General features: G+C 58.0%; 1 protein-coding gene across 2 annotated transcripts in view; it reads right to left on the reverse strand.

Annotated features, from left to right (window-relative positions):
* Positions 1–21,432, reverse strand: part of OBSCN (obscurin, cytoskeletal calmodulin and titin-interacting RhoGEF) — a 161,248-nt gene that overhangs the window by 56,840 nt on the left and 82,976 nt on the right. For both annotated transcript variants that reach the window (XM_032626878.1, XM_032626879.1), the window contains exons 37-53: positions 18,876–19,139; positions 17,703–17,966; positions 16,533–16,796; positions 15,714–15,977; positions 14,043–14,306; positions 13,457–13,720; positions 12,483–12,749; positions 12,002–12,268; positions 11,627–11,899; positions 10,756–11,028; positions 10,238–10,434; positions 9,991–10,066; positions 3,337–3,609; positions 2,251–2,526; positions 1,638–1,925; positions 1,230–1,505; positions 199–572 (exon numbers count right to left, since the gene is read on the reverse strand). In XM_032626878.1, coding sequence (XP_032482769.1) covers positions 199–572; positions 1,230–1,505; positions 1,638–1,925; positions 2,251–2,526; positions 3,337–3,609; positions 9,991–10,066; positions 10,238–10,434; positions 10,756–11,028; positions 11,627–11,899; positions 12,002–12,268; positions 12,483–12,749; positions 13,457–13,720; positions 14,043–14,306; positions 15,714–15,977; positions 16,533–16,796; positions 17,703–17,966; positions 18,876–19,139 — 4,424 coding nt within the window. The remainder of the gene's footprint in view (positions 1–198; positions 573–1,229; positions 1,506–1,637; positions 1,926–2,250; positions 2,527–3,336; positions 3,610–9,990; positions 10,067–10,237; positions 10,435–10,755; positions 11,029–11,626; positions 11,900–12,001; positions 12,269–12,482; positions 12,750–13,456; positions 13,721–14,042; positions 14,307–15,713; positions 15,978–16,532; positions 16,797–17,702; positions 17,967–18,875; positions 19,140–21,432) is intronic.

Below are 21,432 nucleotides of genomic sequence, written 5' to 3' on the forward strand. Positions count from 1 at the left end.
GATGGGTAGGTGGATGGTCGCTGGATGGGTAGATGGATGACCAACAGATGGGCAGATGGTGGGTGGGTGGAAGAAAGGCTAAACGGATGGTGGATGGACCGACGGACAAGAGTGGAGAGATGATGTGTGGATGAATGACAGAGTGGCAAAGATCTAAGAGACCCAGGCCTCTCCTTGTAGGCCAAGCTGGAGACTCACCTTGCTGGTCAGTGGTGAGGCACTGGCCCTCCCAGCCTTCTTGAGGTAGGTAACCAGGGAAGGAGTGCCCGCACGGGACTCGTCGTCAGAGCTGGTGTGTGAGAGGTCAGCCTCGCCAGTGCGTGCCAGCTCGTCAGCCGTGGAAGAGTCCTCAGAGAGGTCGGGAGCCTCCTGCTCTACCTCCTGCCGCAGGCACTGCGGGCGTCCGTCCTCCTCGGGCAGCTCGCTGATGGAGTCCAGCGTAGGCTCTCGGCTCATGTGGCGCTTCCGGGCCAGGGCCTCCCACAGGAGATGCAGGTCGCCTTCCTGGGCTGCCTCAGGGGGCAGGCTGGGCTGTGTGGGGACCTCATCCCCAGATTCTGGGGTCAGCACCACTGAGGAGGGCAGGAAACGCGTCAGTCAGGCAGGGACAGAGCCATAACCCCAGGCCGGCCTTAGCTACTGACCACGGTTCCCCTTATAGGCCTCTGCTGCCTGCCTGGGCCCCCAAGAGTTCTGATGCACCCTGTATACAAGGTTTTCGAGGTTCTGAATGGCCCTCTCTAGGCCTCAGCATCCCCTGAGCAACCCAGACCTCAGTCTTCCTCCTGCACAGGAGGGGATGACCACAGGGAACACCAGGCCAGGGTCAGTGCAGGTGCAGGGGGTTCAGAGTGTAGGGGGTTCAGGGTGCAGGGGGCTCAGACTGTAGGGGGTTCAGAGTGCAGGGGGCTCAGAGTGCAGGGGGCTCAGAGTGTAGGGATCCAACGCTTTAAAGAACCAGCAGTGGGCACCAAGGGCTGCATTGGCCAGGATCCCACTCAGAGAGCGATGTGACCTCAGATGCCAATGATGTGGGTTCTGACAGGAGGCTGAGCCACAGGGATCTGTTCATCTCCCCACCCCGGGCCTCAGTCTTTCTTGGTGTGAGGCAGTGTCCTCAAGAGGACCTCCTGCAGTTCCCCGAGAGAACCAGTGAGCAAAAGGGCTGGCCCACTCCACATCCCAGGGCTCCTCCCTACACTGGGCACGCTGGGCCCTGGGAGACATACCCTGGAAGGCAGCAGCCGCCACAGAGACAGGGTCCCGTGCAGGGGCACAGCGATACTCGCCCTGGTCCTCCGCTGAGAAGTCCCGAATCAACAGCGTCTGCCGCCGACCCCGGCAGAGAAGCTGGAAGCGCCCACTGGGCTGGATGCGCTCTGTTCCCTTCAGCCAGATGACCTCACCAGCCTCGGCCACCTCACACTCCAGACACAAGTCCTCCCCAGCTGCCACCTGCCGGCTCTCAGGGGCAGGGGGTGCAGGCGTGGGCTCCCGGGGCTCTGCTGGGAGAAGCAGTCAGGAACAGGAGGGACGCGTCAGTAAGGACGCGGGCAGGGACCCCCAGCTTAGAGAGGCCTTGAGGTCTCCAGGCTGGACCCCCACCCTCATAAACCAGGACCAAGGCAGCAACTCACCAAGCCTCACTGTCTGGGGCAGGTACACAGGCTCCCCAGCGCCTGCTACGCCCACTGCGGCCACACGGAAGCGGTAGGTCTCCCCGGGGACCAGGCCATCCACCAGGCACTCGGGCCCGGGCACCAGCTCGTGGCACAGCTGCCACTCTCCTGTGGCCGCTGCCTTCACCTCTACCCGATAGCCACAGAGACCGCCTCCGCCGTCACTCGTGGGAGCCGCCCAAGACAGTGTCACGGCACTACCACTGCGCCCCACCACCTCGGCGTCCTCTGGGGGGTCGGGGAGGCCTGGGGGGCGGGCAGGAGGCACAAGGTCAGTGCAGCAGCTGGCAGTCAGCACCCGCAGCCCCGCCCACCCTGGGGTCTGCTGGTGGGGCACAGTACGGTCCACCCCTCAGAGTCCTGTGAGCAGCTGTGCCCTACAGCCCGGCCTTTCTGAAGGGGGGAGGATGATGCGTTTGAGTCACAGGAAGACTGTGTGCCCAGAGGCCACCGAGCGTGGGGGGCCACAGAGAGCCCCCAGCAGCCTCTGAAGCTGAAACCTCCTGCACCCCGACCTGTCTCCCCGAGAGCCCTGGACCCGAGCTGCAGCAGGCAGACCCAGGCCACCCACCCAGCACAGTGAGCCTCGCAGAGGCCACGGCATCACGGGCGGCGAAGGTGACCTCGCCGGCGTGGTGCAGCCGGGCCCGGCGCAGCAGCAGGGTGTGGTGGCTGCCTTCGGCGGTGACTGTCCAGTCCGCGTCGTCAGGCTGCACCGAGGCTCCGTTTATGTACCAGGTCGCCTCACCCACCGGCACTGTCTCGCTGAGCGTGCAGCTGAAGCTGGCCCGCGCCCCGGCCAGCACGGCTGCGTCCCGGGGTGCCTCCAAGACCTCCAAGCGCCAGCCTGCGGGGCAGGGTGGCAGTGTGAGCTCAGGGGCCAAGGGGCGGCCTGGGGCGGGGCGGGGCTCGGAGACACCCATGCCACCCCCTCCCGTCACCCCCGAGAAGAGGAGGGCACCAGCCTCAGGTGGGAGTGGCCTCAGAGATCAACGTCCCCAAGGCTACCACCCCATGCTCCTGTGGGCAAGTCTCAGAAATCGATGCCCTTCCCAGAAGCCTCAGCTTCCCCCCCCAACCCCGTACTCCACCCCGGACCAAGCAGCTGGGTACCCAGTGGGAGGAGTCTCCGAGACCCACACCCCCCTGCTGCCCCAGCCCTGGCCTACTACCCACGGCCAAATATCCAGTGAGAGGGGTCTCAGTAACCTATGCCCCCTCCTAGGACCCCACCCCCCTCGCACCCCACAGTGTGATATCTCGTGCTCGTGGGAGGGTTCCGAGAGGCTCATGCCTCCAGCATCCCTGGCCTCAGCCCCTCCCCCTGCACCCAAGCAGTAAGGTATCCGGTATCTGGTGGGAGAGGTTGAAGAGCCCCAAGTTCCCACACAGTGGCCCTGGTCCACCCACCCCCGCCCCCTGCAGCGTGTGGTATTTGGTAGGACGGGTCTGAGAGACTCACACACAGCCTGTGGTCCCAGCTCCACCCCCAGCATCCCTGCAGTGGGTGATCCCGTGGGAGGGGTCTAAGTGACTGACCGCCCCCCTACATCCCCACCCTCCCACACTCTTGCAGTGGGGTATCAGTGGGAGGGATCGCAGAGAACCACCCTCCCCCCTTGGACCCAGCCCACCCTCCCGACCCCACAACTCTAACCCCGGACTGTGAGGAACGCAGATGTCACCACGTCCCCCGCCAGGAAGGTCACCCGGCAGCTGTCTCGAGGCCGCAGGTTTTTGAGCAGGAGCAGGTGCCGCAGGCCGTTCTCGAAGTAGACCACCTCGGCGTTCTCAGAGGTGCGCACCGGCTCATCATCCAGCAGCCAGGTGTGGGCGGCCACCTCCGGCTGGGACAAGAGGCACTCGAACAGCGCCTCACCGCCCTCAGGCGCCTCCACGTTTTCCAGGCCTCTCACCACAGTGTTCTTGGCTGCCGAAAGAAGGTGGCTCAGGGCATTCTCAGGGCTTCTCCAGCCCAGCACCCCCAAGAGTCACGTGGAAGAGCCTCCCTCAGGACAAAGGGCCTAAGAGAATGCAGCCAGGTGGGGGGGGGGGGCGTCTGGGTGTCCACCGGAAGTAGCCACACAGGGACTTCCCGAGGCCCTGCCCATCCCCATGCCATCACCAGACCTGCGGCTGGGAAGGAGGGTCCTCCCCACCTCACACATAAGAAGCCTCACGAATGTTCACAGACAAAATTCACTGGCGGCCACAGCCGGGCTCAAACCCAGACGGAGGTTTATGCCTCTCAGCTTTGCTGCAGCATGGGGCTCTGGAGAAGTGTTCCATTCCTTTCCTCCCCAAGCCAGGCTGGCAGACCTGTTGGGCTCTCCCCTCACTCACTCAGACCAGACAGACCTCTGCCCTAATTTTCAGCCTGACCTAATTCTCTTGTACATACAGCCCAGGGGTCAGTAATAAGCAGCTATGCATTTTTCATGGAAGCCATGATGTCAGGCCTGGGCATGCCAAGCCCCAGATCCAGCTCAATGCCTGGTCCCCAAGGGCTTGCCACCTCCAAGAGTCAATTCCCATGACAGGCCACCTGGACCCAAGGTGATCCAGTGGGCTTCAAAGTCCACGGGGGCTTCCTGAATGAGGTGGATCTCTGAGGATGGGTAGGGGAGGTGTCCAGGCAAGGGAAGAAATAAGAGGGGACACCATGATGGGACTGAAAAGGGATTTGTGGCAGGGGGGCAGCAGGGAGCCAGGTCAGTGGGGTGAAGGATGTAAAACAAGGTGGGGGGCAATAGGCAGGGGTAAGGGCAGGCAGGAAAGGAGCACCACATCACCCAAGGCTGTACAGGATGCTGGGGAGGTCTGGCCTTGACCCACACGACAGCAAGGAGCCACTGCGGTCACCGAGGGGGTGGCAGCCTGGCCGAAGCTCCAGGTCCACAGCCCCAGCTGCTGTCTGGGATATGCACCCCGAATGGAACCAGCACAAAGCCCTGATGCTCCCTCCTAGCTCGTCCACAGAGTCCACACACCCCTCAGGCAGGGGTCCCCGAGGAGTTAAGAGGGGAGGGCATCTCAGAGCAGAGGACCCACGGGGCCCATCCACATCCCTCTCCTTGCCACCCTCCTGGCCCTGGTCTGCTCACATCACAGACCAGACTCCCCCCCATAACCCTGGCTCCTTTCCTCCCTAGGTCAGAACTGACAGAACCAACGGGGACCTAGGAGTGCATCCCACATCTCCTCTGTGCTTGGACGGCTGCGACCAGCCCCATCAGGGCTGCAGCTGCTCTTGGCCGCGATGAGATGGGTCGGGGACAGGGAGAAGGCTGGGCCTGCAATCAGCGCTGGAGTTCACCCTCCTTAGCTGCTATCCAAGGATCAAGGCTGCTTTATTTCTACAAAAGCCCAGATATTAAAGCAGCAGTGGTGAGCCCCTGAGGCCTCCCTCCTGCCACATCTCCTGCTTCTCTGCATTTTCTTCTCTACTCCCTGCCTGAGGCCTGAAGGCTCTGCCCCAGATGTCCACAAGCCCCCACCCCCCTGCCTCCTTCAGGCCCAGGTCCACACTGCAGCCCCTCCCCACAGCTCTTCTCACATTGTCCTTCAGCTCCCACAGGAATGTCACCCCCTGAAGGGAAAGAGTTTTGTCTGTTCACTGCTGTGCCCCCAGGGGGCAAAAAAAAAGTGTTTAAAAACTTAAGCTATTGAACTAGTGTGTGAATGGGGTGTGAGCGACCTCAGGCGGCCAGTGGCCCGGACCAGGTCCCACCTGCTCTTCCCAGCTTGGATGGCCCCCTGACAACTGCCTGACAGCTGCCAGCTCACTCAGCACTGGGAACGTTTCAGGTTTTCCCAAATAGAGAGTGGCTTCAGCCAAATGGCACCTCCACCCCTGCAGAGCTGCAGCCCATTGTCTCCCCTCCTTGGCCCCCCATAGGGTATCCTGGCTGTGTTGCCGATAGGGAAGTGGGGCTCAGGGCATCCTCTGAGTGACCAGCCCGGGAAGGGGCAGAGCTGGGGTCTGAGCTCAGTATTCGTGGAGCTCAGCCAGTGGCCCTCCTCTGCTCTAGTACACAGCCCCCGTCTATGGCCATACAGGCCCCAGGCCTGCCCACCCACCTGCTTGCCTGGAGGCTGCCTCCCTGCCTGCCTCTACCTCCACCCGTCCCCGACAGGCTGAGCTGGATACAGATTCTTCAAGCAGCCTCTGCCCTTGTGTTTTCTAGCTGTGCTGTCCTGTCAGGCTGCCTGGGGAGGAGAAGGGGTCTGGGTGGGTAGGCTCAGAGCCTAGGATCTGCTTACTGGGGTCCCATCTTTCCAGCACGCTGTCCCTGCCTGCCATTTCACCATTATGGCTCCACGTGAGCAGCACCATGGCTGTGCTGGGCCTGGGGCTGCCCGCCAGACGGCCTCACCTTGCACTTGCAGCAGGGCCACCACGCGGGTGCCCGCGGCCTCACAAGTATAGATGCCGCTGTCGCAGGGCAAGGCCGGCCTGAAGGACAGCCTGGCCACGGTCCAGTCCTGCTCTATGATGACACGGCGCCCATCAGCGCACACCTCCTGCTCGTCCTTCGTCCACGTGGCCTGCACGGGCCGTGAGTACTGGCAGAGGAGTTCAGCCGGGCCACCCTCCTCCACTGCCAGGTCCTGCATGGCACTGACCACTTCCACTGTGGGATCTGTCGGCCGACAGGCCAGGCACGCGTCAGCTGGAGCAGTGTGACTGCGGCCCACCCACCCTCTGCAGTCAGCATCAGCGACTCGGAGGCAAGCAAAAGCAGGGCTGTGGTAGAAGGGGGACTCACCCCGGTGACCCAGGGCCCTCCACGTGGGGCAAACCTTGCCCCCATACACCCCCGCCCACAGCAGACTGTTGGCTCAGTCTCCATCCACTGGGCCTCTCCTAACCACTGTTTCCCCCGAGCCCTCACTTCCTCTAGCCCAGGGCGTATGTTGCCCCAGTAGGACACAACAACCACTCCTGAAATCCCTTGGGCCCGTTCGGGCTCCACAGCTCCGATGGGCACTTGGCACCCCCAGCCCAACTTATCCCTTCTCCAGGGGCCTTGTCGCCCGCCCCCTCAGGGCTCCCACCCCATCTCCATCTGCTGAAATCCTATTAACAAACGGTTTGCCCCTCTGACCTGGGCAAATGTCCACATTTATTCTGCAAGAGCACGGAGGAGGCCAGTTGACAAATATGCCAGTCGAAGCCACACTGGGCTGCTGTGCCAGAGGTTCCCAGTGCCCCCACTGGGAGGGCGGCTGAGGGGGTTCCCTGGAAGCCCACTACCCTCCCCGAGGACTAGCTCTTTCCCAGTAAGGGCGCAAGACCCTGACCAAGCCAACAGCACAGGAAGCAGCTACAAGCAAGGACAGTGCAGGCCATGCCCAGGGCTCGGAAAGCTGCCTTCACCTCCAGGCTGCTCTCTGGGTATGTGACTGAGGGAGGGGCAACCGCAGAGTGGTGGCCAGGTGGGCAGCCGTGCCCAGGGCCCTATAAGCAGGTGGGAATGGGGTCGGCCTCCAGTTTCACTGCTGAGTCCGGCCTTCTTTCTCATCCCGCAGGTGGGACTGCAGCCTGCCCACAGTGCGCACTCACGGTACACACAGAGAGACGCCCAGTCTGCGTGCTGGAGGCCAGTCCCTGAACTCCCACCCTGGGAGCCCGCAGGAAGCGTGCAGGGGCAGCAGGGGCAGAAGCTTCAGCATAGGGCAGGGTTCCATCGTCTGGTACCTTTGACCAACAACTTGGCCCTGGAGACCAAGGGCCCTGCACGGAAGGTGATGGTGCCTGAGTCAGCGACCCCCAGGCCTGAGAGCGTGAGAGAATGGAAGGTCCCATCACGCACGGAGATGGCACTCTGGGGGCCGTCCTGCAGCAGGGTCCCATCCAGCCACCAGTGGGCCTCCGGCCCACCGGCACGGGACACCTCACAGGAGAACGTGGCCACCTCCCCCGCAAAGACGTCCACGTTCTGTAAGCCACGTACCAGGCACGGTGCTGCCTCTGTGCAAGAGGGCGAAAGGAGGGGAGCTGGGGGTGCCCTGGGTCTGTGGGGCCACCCTGAGGTCCACCATGCTGGAGGCAGCCTGGGGCCGGGGTCTCGAAGTCTACCCAGGCCAGCTGGCACCCCCTGCTCACAAAATGATACATGAAGACCACCCATAGCCTGTGGAAAGCCAGCTCAGCCCCCCTGCACCTCACAGCCCCCTTCAGAACATGTTCGGTTTCATCAAAGGAGACCAATGACCTGCATCTCACCCTTTTCAGAAGGCAGAATTGACAAGCCCCAAGTCCCATGGCTGCCATCTTCATGGGGTTCAGTGTGGGATAGAGAAGAGAAGTCATGGGGTCCACCTCTCTGAGACGGAGGGGGTCTGCTCAGGAAGTGACCCTTCCTTCCTGGGAGTGTGGAAGCAGATGCTTCTCCCATCCCCAGAGGGCCATTTGTCCAGATGTCCCCTAAGGTCCCTTTGGCCCTAAGATTCTGGGGCCCTAATGCAAAATGGCAATTTCCCCCTGATCTGTCACACAGCAGGGCATGAGCCCAGGGGGTTTCCCAGATGCCTGCTCTGTGCCTGCACACCCGCCCCAGCCAGGCTCTCCCTCAGAAGCCCTCCACGTCCCTCCTAGGCATGCACAATCAACTCTCTAGTCCCAGGCCCACACCAGCCCCTCCATGTTCTCCCAAGAGTGCATATCTAACTGTATCCCCAACCTGCTCCACCAGCTCCCCATTCCCATCTTCAGCACAGTTCCCAAGCTTCCCTGTTTCCCACCAACCACCCATCTGCACAAGCTCATTCTCATGGCTCTCTGCCTGAAGCCATAGCTGCTGTCTGTACATGAGCCAGTTTGCCCCAACTGGGGACACCGGGGTGAGAGGGGCCAAGGCACTTCCCTCAGTGGGATCTGCAAGACCCAACCCAGCTCCATGCTGCCTCTCACAGACACCCACTCTGATGAATACATGAGGCCCCTCCTGGCCTGACTCTGCTCAGGACACACAGGATACTGCCCCTTCCCATCATTCAACTTGAGGGCACTGCACTCTGGAGACTTTCCCAGCCCCACAGGCCACGTGAAGACTCGGGGTGGGGACACCTGAGACTCAGGACACACTGTCTCCATGTACAACTCCCCCAGCAGATTGGGGACTCACTGAGGGGAGAGCTGCAAATGGCCCCTCTCGAGGTAGATAGTAAATATATGATGGACAGACAGTGGATGGATGAGTGGATGGATGGGTGAGTGGATGGATGGGTGAATGGATGGTGGATGGATGGACAGATAATGGATAAATGATGGCTGGCTGGATGGCTGAATGGTAGATGGATAAACGGATGGATAGGTGGATGAATGGGTAGATGGTGGACAGATGGATGAATGGATGGACATAGGGATGGATGGTAGTAGAATGATGGTTAGATGGATGGATGGTGGATGGATGGATGATTGATGGTGGATAGATGGTGGACAGATGGGTAGATGCTAGATGCATGGGGAGATGGTGGCTCGATGGATGGATAGATGGATGAATTAATGATGGATAGATGGTGGATGGATAAAAGTATTGATGGTAGATAATGGTGGGTGGATGGATGGATGGACGATGGATGGTGGATGAATGGATGGATGCTGAATAAATGGATGGACGGATGGATGGAAGGATGGATGGAATAGAGGGGTAGCTGGATGCATGCATGCATAGATGGATGGGTAAATGGTGGATGGGTTGATGGCCAGTGGATGGTAGATGGACAGGACCAGTATGAGAACCAGGAGTAGGACAGCAAGGGAGGGTCTCTCATGGCCAGGTATCCAGAGATGACTAACTCTGGGGACAAGGTATAACAAGTTGAAGGTCCTTAAATCCTATTTGCATGTCTGGGCTCAGGTACACTATGCCCCAAACCACTCACGTGTCACAGGTGTGCTATTGTATCAACATCTGGGAGCCTGTCAGGTATGCAGGGTGTGTAAATGTGGACAAGAGCACACAAACCTGCATCACAAGGAGTAGCTATATGGAGGGTACAAGTCCAGAAGGCCCTGCCTCCATCTCAGGGCCCAGGTCCCCAGCAGCCAGACTCCCCATCTCCCCTCCTACACACAGCACTGATCCCACACAAGGACCCAACATACACCAGAATTTCTCAGGCTGATCTTCACTAGCCCACCTCCAGTGGCTTTAGTGGTCAAGAGTGGAAAACTGTCACCCCACAGCAAGAGCACTGCTGGAAGGCTCAGGTTTCTGGCCTTACCACCTGCCAACAGTTCCTTGAGTAGGGAAACATGGACACCTACAAGCAGGAAGGCTGGGTGTAGGAGGGGGCTGCCCACCTGTGACCTTCAGCTGGGCCTCTGAGCGACACGAGCCCACTTGGAAACTGATGGTTCCGGCATCTTCAGGGGTCACCTGTGGAAGCAGAGATGGGGGCATCAGCCCAGCAGTGCCATTTCAACCACCTCTACTTTGCAAGTCCCCAGCCCATTTCCACTGGAGTTGAAACCTTCCCTCTCCCACCCCTGGCGGGTGGGAAGGCCCCTGGATGCATTGCAGGGTACAGGCAGGTCTGGGGAACACCACCTTGTGCAGGGTGAGCAAGTGGAGTGTGCCATGCTCCACAGTGATGTCGTTCATCTCGTTGGCCTGCAGGGGCACCCCTCCCAGGGCCCAGTGGGCCTCCTGGCCCAAGGTCCTTGACAGTCGGCACTGGAAGTGGGCGTCCTGGCCCTCGCTGAGCTGCACATCCTGCAGGGGCTCCAGGATGGTCACCTCAGGGGCTGCATGGGTTGGGGGTGAGGTAGAGGCATGGCATCAGCCTCCGTGTCTGGGATGCCCCTCCCCCACCATCAGGAGCACCTCCCAGTCCCCAGGGTCTGCCCCCAGCACCCCTGCCCCAATCCCCAAAGACAAGCACACTGGGCACCACTCTACCCCAACATCTTGGGTCACCCCAGAATCACTCATTCACCACCAGTTCCCCACCCTCAAAGGCAGGAAAGCTTGTCATCTATCACTGTCCCTTGACAGGGCCTGGCCCAAGGAGGACCTGGGTGTTCTGGCCCCAAGCACAGTGAGCAGTGAGGCCCAGCTCCTGCTACCTGTGACCGTGAGTTCGGCAGAGGATGTGTGGAGGCCCACGCGGAAGGAGACAGTGCCCGCATCCTCGGGAGTCACGCTCTTCAGCCGCAGTGTATGGGTGCGGCCACCCCGCATGGCCACTTCTGTCACCTCACTGCTCTGCAGTGGCAGGCCCTGGAGGCGCCACTCCACATCCACGGACTCAGCCCGCGACACTTCACAGCTGAACTCTGCTTCCCCGTCGGCCTGCACCTCGGTGTCAACCAGGCCCCGCACAATGGTCACCTCAGGCTCTGGAGTGTGGGCAAAGGGGGCCTTTACCAGCCAGGTCAGAGCACCTGGGCCAAGCTCCCATGCCCCCCGCCCCAACTCACCTCCAGGAAGCCCTCCCAGGCACTCTCATGCTCTTCTCCTGCCACACAGCCTCTATCTGCCCCACGTGAGATTCATCACCCAGCTGGCTCACAACACAGCTCCCTACCATGACACTGAGCTACTGGGGACAGAGCTTGGGCTGGGGGCACCTCTGTCTGGAGGAAGTGGGCAAGGGATTGTGGGGTGGTGGGCTGCTTTTGTTCCTTCCCCCACCTGTGGCCATCCCTGCCCTGGCTGGGACACCAGGGAGGCAGGAGCTCACAGAGGGTGGCCCAGGCCAGGCTGCCCCACCTGCTGGCAGGGGCGGGAGGCAGGGCAGTGTTTAGGGCTACGGTTTCCTCACCGTCGACGCTCTTTTCTAGGGGCAGCAGCTCCAGAGTGGTGCAGAGAAAGCTTGCAAACCCAGGGGTCTTACAGCCGCCCCAGAACAGCACCCGGCAAGAGGGGGTACCGGGATGGGCCAGGTGTGCCCCCAGGGCAGCTATATGGGGAGTGGGTGTGGCAGGGAGGGCTCACCTTTGACTGTGAGGGAGGCCAAGGTTTTCTGGCTGCCCACCATGCAGGTGTACTCGCCCGTGTCCTTGGCCTCGAGTCCGTGGATCAACAGCTCACACGTGGCCCCCTTGCGTCGCATCTCATACTTGGGACTTCCTTGCAGTTCCACACCCTCCTTGAGCCACAGCACGGGGGCCCCAGGCTCTGAGTCATTCAGCTGGCAGCACAGCCGGGCCACACCACCCGCCTCCTGCTCTGCACTCTGCAGCTCCGTCTTAAACGTGGGCCTAGGGGCTGGGGGGTCAGGGAGGGGCTCTTAGGGCTGCTCCTCAAGGTGCCTGCCAGCTCCATGGGGGCTGAGGGGCCTGGGGAGGGCAGGGGCCCTGGGAGGCTCACCGCGGACAGAGAGGCTGGCAGTGCTCTGTGCGTGGCCTGTGTCGCAGGTGTAGGGGCCGGCATCCTCTTGCTCAGCACCGTGCACCAGCAGCTCAGCGGCTGTGCCCTCCAGCACCATCTGGTACTTGGCACAGGGGAAGAGCTGCAGGTAGCCCTTGCGCCACTCCACGCTGGCACCTGCCCGGCTCAGTTCACAGCGCAGGTGTGCCGTTGCACCCTCGTCGACCTCCTGGGCCTGCAGCTCCCGAAGGAACCTCACGGGTGCAACTACAGGGGTGAGGGAGAATATGAGGGCAGGTGCAGGAGCAGCTATGAGGGCAGTGGGGCCCAAAGGCGTGCAGCTAAGGCAGAGGGGTAGCGGGGGGGAAGAGCTTCAGGCCAGGTCTGCCCCGCGTTGCACGCGCGAGCCCATGTCACCTCCAGGGTGGAGGTGCGGCCCTGACAATCTCCCACAGTACGTGGGGCCAGCCTCGGGGCCCACCTGTGACGGTGAGGGTGGCGCTGGTGGCCTGGGAGCCGCAGGTGCAGGTGTATTCTCCAGTGTCCTCCCGGTGCAAGTCCCGAAACACCAGCTCCGCCACGTGGCCCCGCTGCTGTGGCTCCCAGCGCTCGTCAGCCTGCAGCTCCAGACCACCCTTACTCCAGACCACAGCGGCGCTAGGCTCAGACAGCTCACACCGCAGGCTGGCTGAGGTGCCCTCCTCAGCCTGCAGGCTCTGCAGTGGCTTCCTGAACACCACCTGTGGGGCTGTGGAGTGGGGGTCAGGGGTGGAGGGGAGAGAGAAGGTCAGCCCCAAGGCTGCTGCCCAGACACCCAGCCAGGAGACTGGCACCCCAAAACCCAGTCGGACCCACCCAGGGCCTAGGCCAGTTGTGGCCTGTGGCTTCACCCCAGCTGCCCGACCTGCCCAAAGCACCCAATGCCACGGGCTCCTGAAGGCTGTGGGTAGAAGTGGAGTCATGGGCCTGGGTCCACTCTAAGGGGAAGGAGGGACTGAACTGGGGGCTATGAGAGGAGCTCTGGATCTGACCCAGACTATTCTCATGCTGATCTCCACCCAGGAAGCCCACAGACAGGCCTGTATCCCTCCAGGTCATCAAGGTGGGGGCAGGTGGATCTCCTTGGACCCCTAGGGCAGGGCCTTGACTGTCAGATCCTGACTAGAGGCTTTGGGGTATAAGGAAAAGTTGACTGCATTATGACGGGTGGAGGGAGGGGAATAAGGTGGGAGTTCTTTCCCTACGGCAAGTGTAAGCCATGTGAGGTCATTTGGCTGGAGATCAGTACGCAGACACAAAGGACACTGAACAGAGCTCTAATGGGGGAGCACAAGGGTGACATAAAGAAACTGCACATGGCACAGAGGAGGCAAGCACTCATGGGGGGCCAGTGTGGGCACAAGAGACAAGGGCACAAGTACAGGCTCCCAAGTAAGTCCACAGGGCCATCTTTACCCCTAATGGTCAGCGTGGCAGAGGTCCTCTCCTGCCCGCACACACAAGAGTACTCCCCGGCATCCGCTATAACCAGGCCACGAATCTCCAGCTCACATACGGCCCCGTCCTGCCTCAGGCTCACTCTGTCCCCGGCTCTGAGGGTCTCGGGCCCCTTCCTCCACTCCACGGGGGCTGCCTTGCTCAGTTCACAGTGCAGTATGACCATGGCCCCTTCCATGGCCTCTTCCTTCCTCAGACCCTTTGTGAACTTGGCAGGCAGGCCTGGAGATGGTCAGAAACAAACACTATCACGCTCTCTGAACACACAGAAGAATCAGGACGTGCACAGTACATAGAGGACAAAAAACCCAACTGGACACCAACCACCTGATGGGTGTGCCCAGCACACACTGTGGACTATGACTTTTAAAGGTCCAACCTGTACATGTGCCACACAACAGAGAGGGACCATGACAGGGACAATAAAAGAATTATGGAAGGAAAAGGATAGTGAGACACAACAGTAGAAAAGGAAACTGAGAGCAGAGAGGTGGTGATGGGCAGCCACCAAATGCCAGTCCACGTGGTCACATGTGGTCTTTACCCCTGACGGTGAGCGTGGCTGATGTCTTCTCCTGCCCGCACACACACGAGTACTCCCCAGCATCCTCCACGGTCAGGCCACGGATCTCCAGCTCACACACGGCTCCATCCTGCCTCAGGCTCACTCTGTCTCCAGCTCTGAGGGTCTCAGGCCCCTTCCTCCACTCCACAGGGGCTGCCTTGCTCAGCTCACAGTGCAGTGTGGCCGTGGCCCCTTCTGTGGCCTCCTCCTTCCTCAGACCGTTTGTGAACTTGATGGGAAGGGCTGGGAAAGTCAGAAAGACACAAACACTATAACACTCTCTAAAGGCACAGATTAGACAGGACGTGGACATCACAGAGAAGACACAAAGCACAACTGGACATGGGCAATGTGCTGGGTGTGCCAAGCACACGCTGTGGACTGGGGCTTCCCTCGGCCCAATCCGTTCAATGTGTGGCTGTGACACCTTCTGCAGACTCCTCAGGCCACATGTTTGTACGAATCTGCTGGGCAGGGCTGGAGAGGGTAGGACGGTGCGGAGAACATCAGATTCTCCGGAGAATACTGGGGAACAGCACATGCCTGGATGGAGTAAAAGACACAGACACTAACAGGAAACAGGACAGAACGTGCAGTGACATGAGGGGTGGAAAGTAGCTCAGATGTTGGTTGCTCGTGGTTCACACAATAGCCCAGAAGGAGGAAGGAGTTCTGTGGAGTTATGGGAAGAGGGTGGCACTGAAACAAGGAAGGTAGGGAGGATAAGTGCAGGGTGATGCCATGAAGTCAATTGGACAACAAAACACAGCTCTACTTGGCCACATGGGTCTTTACCCCTGACAGTGAGTGTGGATGAGGTTTTCTCCTGACCACACACACACGAGTACTCCCCGGCATCTGCCACAACTAGGTCACGGATCTCCAGCTCACACACGGCCCCGTCCTGCCTCAGGCTCACTCTGCCCCTGGCTCTGAGGGTCTCGGGCCCCTTCATCCACTCCACAGGGGCTGCCTTGTTCAGCTCACAGCGCATCATGGCCGTGGCCCCTTCCATGGCCTCTTCCTTCCTCAGACCCTTTGTGAACTTGGCAGGCAGGCCTGGAGATGGTCAGAAACACACAAACACTATCACCCTCTTTGAACACACAGAAGAATCAGGACATGCACAGTACATACAGGACACAAAACCCAACTGGACATAGATCCCCTGATGGGTGTGCCCAGTACACACTGTGGACTGTGACATTTAAAGGTCCAACCTGTACTTGTGTCACACAACAGACAGGGAACATGACAGGCACAATAAAAGAATTATGGAAAAATAGATAGCTAGTGGGAAGCAGCCGCATAGCACAGGGAGATCAGCTTGGTGCTTTGTGACCACCTAGAGGGGTGGGATAGGGAGGGTGGGAAGGAGGAAGACACAAGAGGGAAGAGATATTGGAACATATGTATATGTATAACTAATTCACTTTGTTATAAAGCAGAAACTAACACGCATTGTAAAGCAATTATAGTCCAATAAAGGTGTTAAAAAAAAAAAACCAAGGGGGACTTTGAAAAAAAAAAAGAATTATGGAAGGAAAAGGAACAGGATAGTGAGAGAGCAGGGTAGAAAAGGAAACTGAGAGCAGGGAGGTGATGGGCAGCCACCAAATGCCAGTCCACGTGGTCACATGTGGTCTATACCCCTGACGGTGAGCGTGGCTGATGTCTTCTCCTGCCCGCACACACACGAGTACTCCCCAGCATCCTCCACGGTCAGGCCACGGATCTCCAGCTCACACACAGCTCCATCCTGCCTCAGGCTCACTCTGTCTCCAGCTCTGAGGGTCTCAGGCCCCTTCCTCCACTCCACAGGGGCTGCCTTGCTCAGCTCACAGCGCAGTGTGGCCGTGGCCCCTTCTGCAGCCTCCTCCTTCCTCAGACCGTTTGTGAACTTGGTGGGAAGGGCTGGGAAAGTCAGAAAGACACGAACACTATAACACTCTCTAAAGGCACAGATTAGACAGGACGTGGACATCACAGAGAAGACACAAAACACAACTGGACATGGGCAATGTGCTGGGTGTGCCAAGCACACGCTGTGGACTGGGGCTTCCCTCGGCCCAGTCCGTTCAATGTGTGGCTGTGACACCTTCTGCAGACTCCTCAGGCAGCATGTTTGTACGAATCTGCTGGGCAGGGCTAGAGAGGGTTGGACGGTGTGGGGAACAACAGATTCTCCGGAGATTACTGGGGAACAGCACATGCCTGGATGGAGTAAAAGACACAGACACTAACAGGAAACAGGACAGATCGTGCAGTGACATGAGGGGTGGAAAGTAGCTCAGATGCTGGTTGCTTGTGGTTCACACAACAGCCCAGAAGGAGGAAGGAATTCTGTGGAGTTATGGGAAGAGGGTAGCACTGAAACAAGGAAGGTAGGGAGGATAAGTGCAGGGTGATGCCATGAAATCAATAATTGGACAACAAAATACAGCTCTGCTTGGCCACATGGGTCTTTACCCCTGACAGTGAGCGTGGATGAGGTTTTCTCCTGACCACACACACACGAGTACTCCCCGGCATCTGCCACAACTAGGTCACGGATCTCCAGCTCACACACGGCCCCGTCCTGCCTCAGGCTCACTCTGTCCCTGGCTCTGAGTGTCTCAGGACCCTTCCTCCACTCCACAGGGGCTGCTTTGTTCAGCTCACAGCGCAGCATGGCTGTGGCCCCTTCCATGGCCTCTTCCTTCTTCATACCCTTTGTGAACTTGGCAGGCAGGCCTGGAGATGGTCAGAAACACACAAACACTATCACCCTCTTTGAACATGCAGATAAATCAGGACATGCACAGTACGTACAGGACACAAAACCCAACTGGACATTGACCACCTGATGGGTGTACCCAGTACACACGGTGAACTATGACTCTTAAAGGTCCAACCTGTACATGTGCCACACAACAGACAGGGACCATGACAAGGACAATAAAAGAATTATGGAAGGAAAAGGATAGTGAGACACAACAGTAGAAAAGGAAACTGAGAGCAGAGAGGTGATGGGCAGCCACCAAATGCCAGTCCACGTGGTCACATGTGGTCTTTACCCCTGACGGTGAGCATGGCTGATGTCTTCTCCTGCCCACACACACACAAGTACTCCCCAGCATCCTCCACAGTCAGGCCACGGATCTCCAGCTCACACACGGCTCCATCCTGCCTCAGGCTCACTCTGTCTCCAGCTCTGAGGGTCTCAGGTCCCTTCTTCCACTCCACAGGGGCTGCCTTGCTCAGCTCACAGTGCAGCGTGGCCGTGGCCCCTTCCGTGGCCTCCTTGCTACTCAATCTTCTTATGAACTCAGTAGGTAGAGCTGAGGATGATCAGACAGACACAGACATCAGAGTCATGGGAGAACTTCAAAGGCAGCACATGACAGGACAGAGGAAAAGACACATACTCCTACAGGATAATAGGACAGAACCTGCAGTGACACAAGGGGTGGAAAGTAGTTTAGATGCTGTTTTCTTGTGGTTCACACAACAGCTCGGGAGGGGGAAGGAGTTCCGTGGAGTTATGGGAAGAGAGTGGCACTGAGGTGAGGAGGGTAGGTGGGATGAGTACAGGGGGATGCCATGAAGTCAATAATTGGACAACAAAACACAGCTCTGTTGGGCCACATGGGTCTTTACCCCTGATAGTGAGCGTGGCTGAGGTTTTTTCCTGACCACACACGCATGAGTACTCCCCGGCATCTGCCACAACCAGGCCATGGATCTCCAGCTCACACACGGCCCCGTCCTGCCTCAGGCTCACTCTGTCTCCAGCTCTGAGGGTCTCGGGCCCCTTCCTCCACTCCACAGGGGCTGCCTTGCTCAGCTCACAGCGCATCATGGCCGTGGCCCCTTCCATGGCCTCTTCCTTCCTCAGACCCTTTGTGAACTTGGCAGGCAGGCCTGGAGATGGTCAGAGACACACAAACACTATCACGCTCTCTGAACACACAGAAGAAACAGGACGTGGATAGTTCACAGAAGATACAAAACCTAACTGGACATGGACCACCTGCTGGGTGTGCCCGGTACACACTGGACTGTGACATTTAAAGGTCCAACCTGTACATGTGCCACATAACAGACAGGGAACATGATGGGGACAACAAAAGAATTATGGAAGGACAGGAACAGGATAGTGAGAGAGCAGGGTAGAAAAGGAAACTGAGAGCAGAGAGGTGATGGGCAGCCACCAAATGCCAGTCCACGTGGTCACATGTGGTCTTTACCCCTGACGGTGAGTGTGGCTGATGTCTTCTCCTGCCCGCACACACACGAGTACTCCCCAGCATCCTCCACGGTCAGGCCACGGATCTCCAGCTCACACACGGCCCCGTCCTGCCTCAGGCTCACTCTGTCCCCAGCTCTGAGGGTCTCGGGCCCCTTCCTCCACTCCACGGGGGCTGCCTTACTCAGTTCACAGTGCAGCATGACCATGGCCCCTTCCGTGACCTCTTCCTTCCTCAGACCCTTTGTGAACTTGGCAGGAAGGCCTGGAGATGGTCAGAAACAAACACTATCACGCTCTCTGAACACACAGAAGAATCAGGATGTGCACAGTACAGAGAGGACAAAAAACCCAACTGGACACCGACCACCTGATGGGTATGCCCAGTACACACTGTGGACTATGACTCTTACAGGTCCAACCTGTACATGTGCCACACAACAGACAGAGACCATGACAGGGACAATAAAAGAATTATGGAAGGAAAAGCATAGTGAGATAGCAGGGTAGAAAAGGAAACTGAGAGCAGAGAGGTGATAGGCAGCCACCAAATGCCAGTCCACGTGGTCACATGTGGTCTTTACCCCTGACGGTGAGCATGGCTGATGTCCTCTCCTGCCCGCACACACACGAGTACTCCCCAGCATCCTCCACGGTCAGGCCACGGATCTCCAGCTCACACACAGCTCCGTCCTGCCTCAGGCTCACTCTATCTCCAGCTCTGAGGGTCTCAGGTCCCTTCTTCCACTCCACAGGGGCTTCCTTGCTCAGCTCACAGTGCAGTGTGGCTGTGGTCCCTTCTGTGGCCTCCTTGCTTCTCAGTCTTCCTATGAACTCAGCAGGTAGGGCTGGGCAGGGTCAGATGAACACAGAACATCAGAGTCTCAGGAGAGCTTTGGAGACATGACAGAACAGAGGAAAAAACAGACTCCAACAGAACAACAGGACAGAACCTGCAGTGACACAAGGGGTAGGAAGTAGCTCAGAGCTGGTTTCTCATGGTTCACACAACAGCCCAGGAAGGAGGAAGGAATTCCATGGAGTTATAGGAAGAGGGTGACACTGAGACAAGGAGGGTGGATGGGATGAGTGCAGGGGGAAACCAGGAAGTCAATAATTGGACATCAAAAGACAGCTCTGCTTGGCCACACGGGTCTTTACCCCTGACGGTGAGCATGGCTGAGGTTTTCTCCTGCCCACACACGCATGAGTACTCCCCAGCATCTGCCACAACCAGGCCACAGATCTCCATTTCACACATGGCTCCGTCCTGCCTCAGCCTCACTCTGTCCCCAGCTGTGAGGGCCTTGGGCCCCTTCCTCCACTCCACCGGGGCTTCCTTGCTCAGCTCACAGTGCAGTACGGCAGTGGCCCCTTCTGTGGCCTCCTTGGTCTTCAGATTTTGGATGAACCGAGCAGGTAGGGCTGCAGAGGGTTAGATGGACAGAAACCATCAACCCCTCAAAAGGACTGGGCATATGACCAGAACATTCAGGATGAGAACAGAAGCAGCAATGTGGAGGACATGTGAAGAGACAGACCAACGCATATATGACAGTGTGATCATCTTGCATCTTTCCCAGTGAGGTGCAGGGTGGCAGGGGACTGGTTCCATCCAGACCTCTTGTCTTCTCAGAGCACATCTGTCCTACCTATACCCATTCATACTGTCTAAGCACTGACCTTGTCTGCACCCAGAGTACGAACCAGGCTTCTCCAACTCATACATGCAACAATGCAATGTACATCTATCTCTCCTGGGAGAACCCCCAGAAGGCACCTTCCAGTCATGACATCAAGTGCCCCACTGACATCCCTCAGTTTTGCTCCCCACCCCAGGTAGAGTGTCAATCCAGCACTGCCCACATCTGGGCTCACTGCATGCCTTCCCTGCCCACACCAGGCCCCACCTCATCCACCTCGCACATTCCTTTCCTTACCCCACTGGACTTGCACTCTCCTAGCTCAGGTCTCCTAGACCCTAATGGATTCTAGCTGTGGCCTTCTAACCACGCCCCAAGCCCTCCAACCTGTAGTCTTCTCCTCCATCCCAACTCCAGAAAGAGTGTGAGCTTCACAAGTTATAGCTGACCAGAGCCCACCCTGGTTACAACCCGTTGTGGGTTGAATCGTGTCCCTCAGAAATCATATGTTGGAGCCCTAACCCCCAGGACCACAGAATGTAGATGTATTGGGGGATGTGGTCTTTAAAGAGGTGACTGAGGAAAAAGGAAGTCACTGAGGTGGAACCTAACCCAACATGACTGGTGTTCTTGTAAGGAGAGGATATTAGGACACAGATACACACACAGAGGGATGACCATGTGAGGACATGGAGAAAAGATGGTCGTCTACAAGCCAAGGAGAGAGGTCTCGAGGGAAATCAGCCTTGCCCACACCTTGATCTCAGACTTCTAACTCCTAGGACTGGGAGGAAAAAATTTTCTGATGTTTAAAGCCACTGTTATGTTGTTAAGCCATTCAGATTTTGGTACCAGGAGTGGGTTGCTACTGTAACAAATACCTAAAATTATGGAAGTAGCCTTGGAACTGGGTGATGGGTCGCAACTGGAAGAGTTCTGAGGTGCATGTTAGATAAATCTAGATTGCCTTGAAGAGATTATGGGTAGAAATATTGATGCTAAAGGTGCTTCTGGTGAGGCCTCAGATGGAAATGAGAAATGTGTTATTGGAAACTGGAAGAAAGGCAATCCTTTAATAAGCAGCAAAGAATTTGGCTGAAACGTGTCCCAGAGTTTTGTGGAAGGTAGAACTTACAAGTGAACTTGGATATTTAGCTGAGGCGACTCGTAAGCCAAGCACTGAAGACACAGACTGATTGCTCCTTGTTGCTTATGGTAAAATGTGAGAGAAAACTGAGTTATGTCAAAGAAGGAAGTATTTAAGCAAACGGAAACCAAAAGTTGAGGATTTAGAAATTTTCCAGCCCATTGAAATTGCAAAAAAATGAGAATGCCTGTTCTAGAGAGAATACCAAGGGTGTGGCTGGAAAATCATTCAGTAAAGAGATTATGAGTGTGAGTCCTGGATCCAATCAGCCACCTCAGCAAAGTCAGGACTAGAGATGGAATTATCCAGGAAGGCTGTGTGGAAGGCTCTTGTCTGAAAGCTTGGACTCCT

This window comes from Phocoena sinus, chromosome 3, assembly GCF_008692025.1.
Source record: "Phocoena sinus isolate mPhoSin1 chromosome 3, mPhoSin1.pri, whole genome shotgun sequence".
Lineage (NCBI taxonomy): Eukaryota > Metazoa > Chordata > Mammalia > Artiodactyla > Phocoenidae > Phocoena > Phocoena sinus.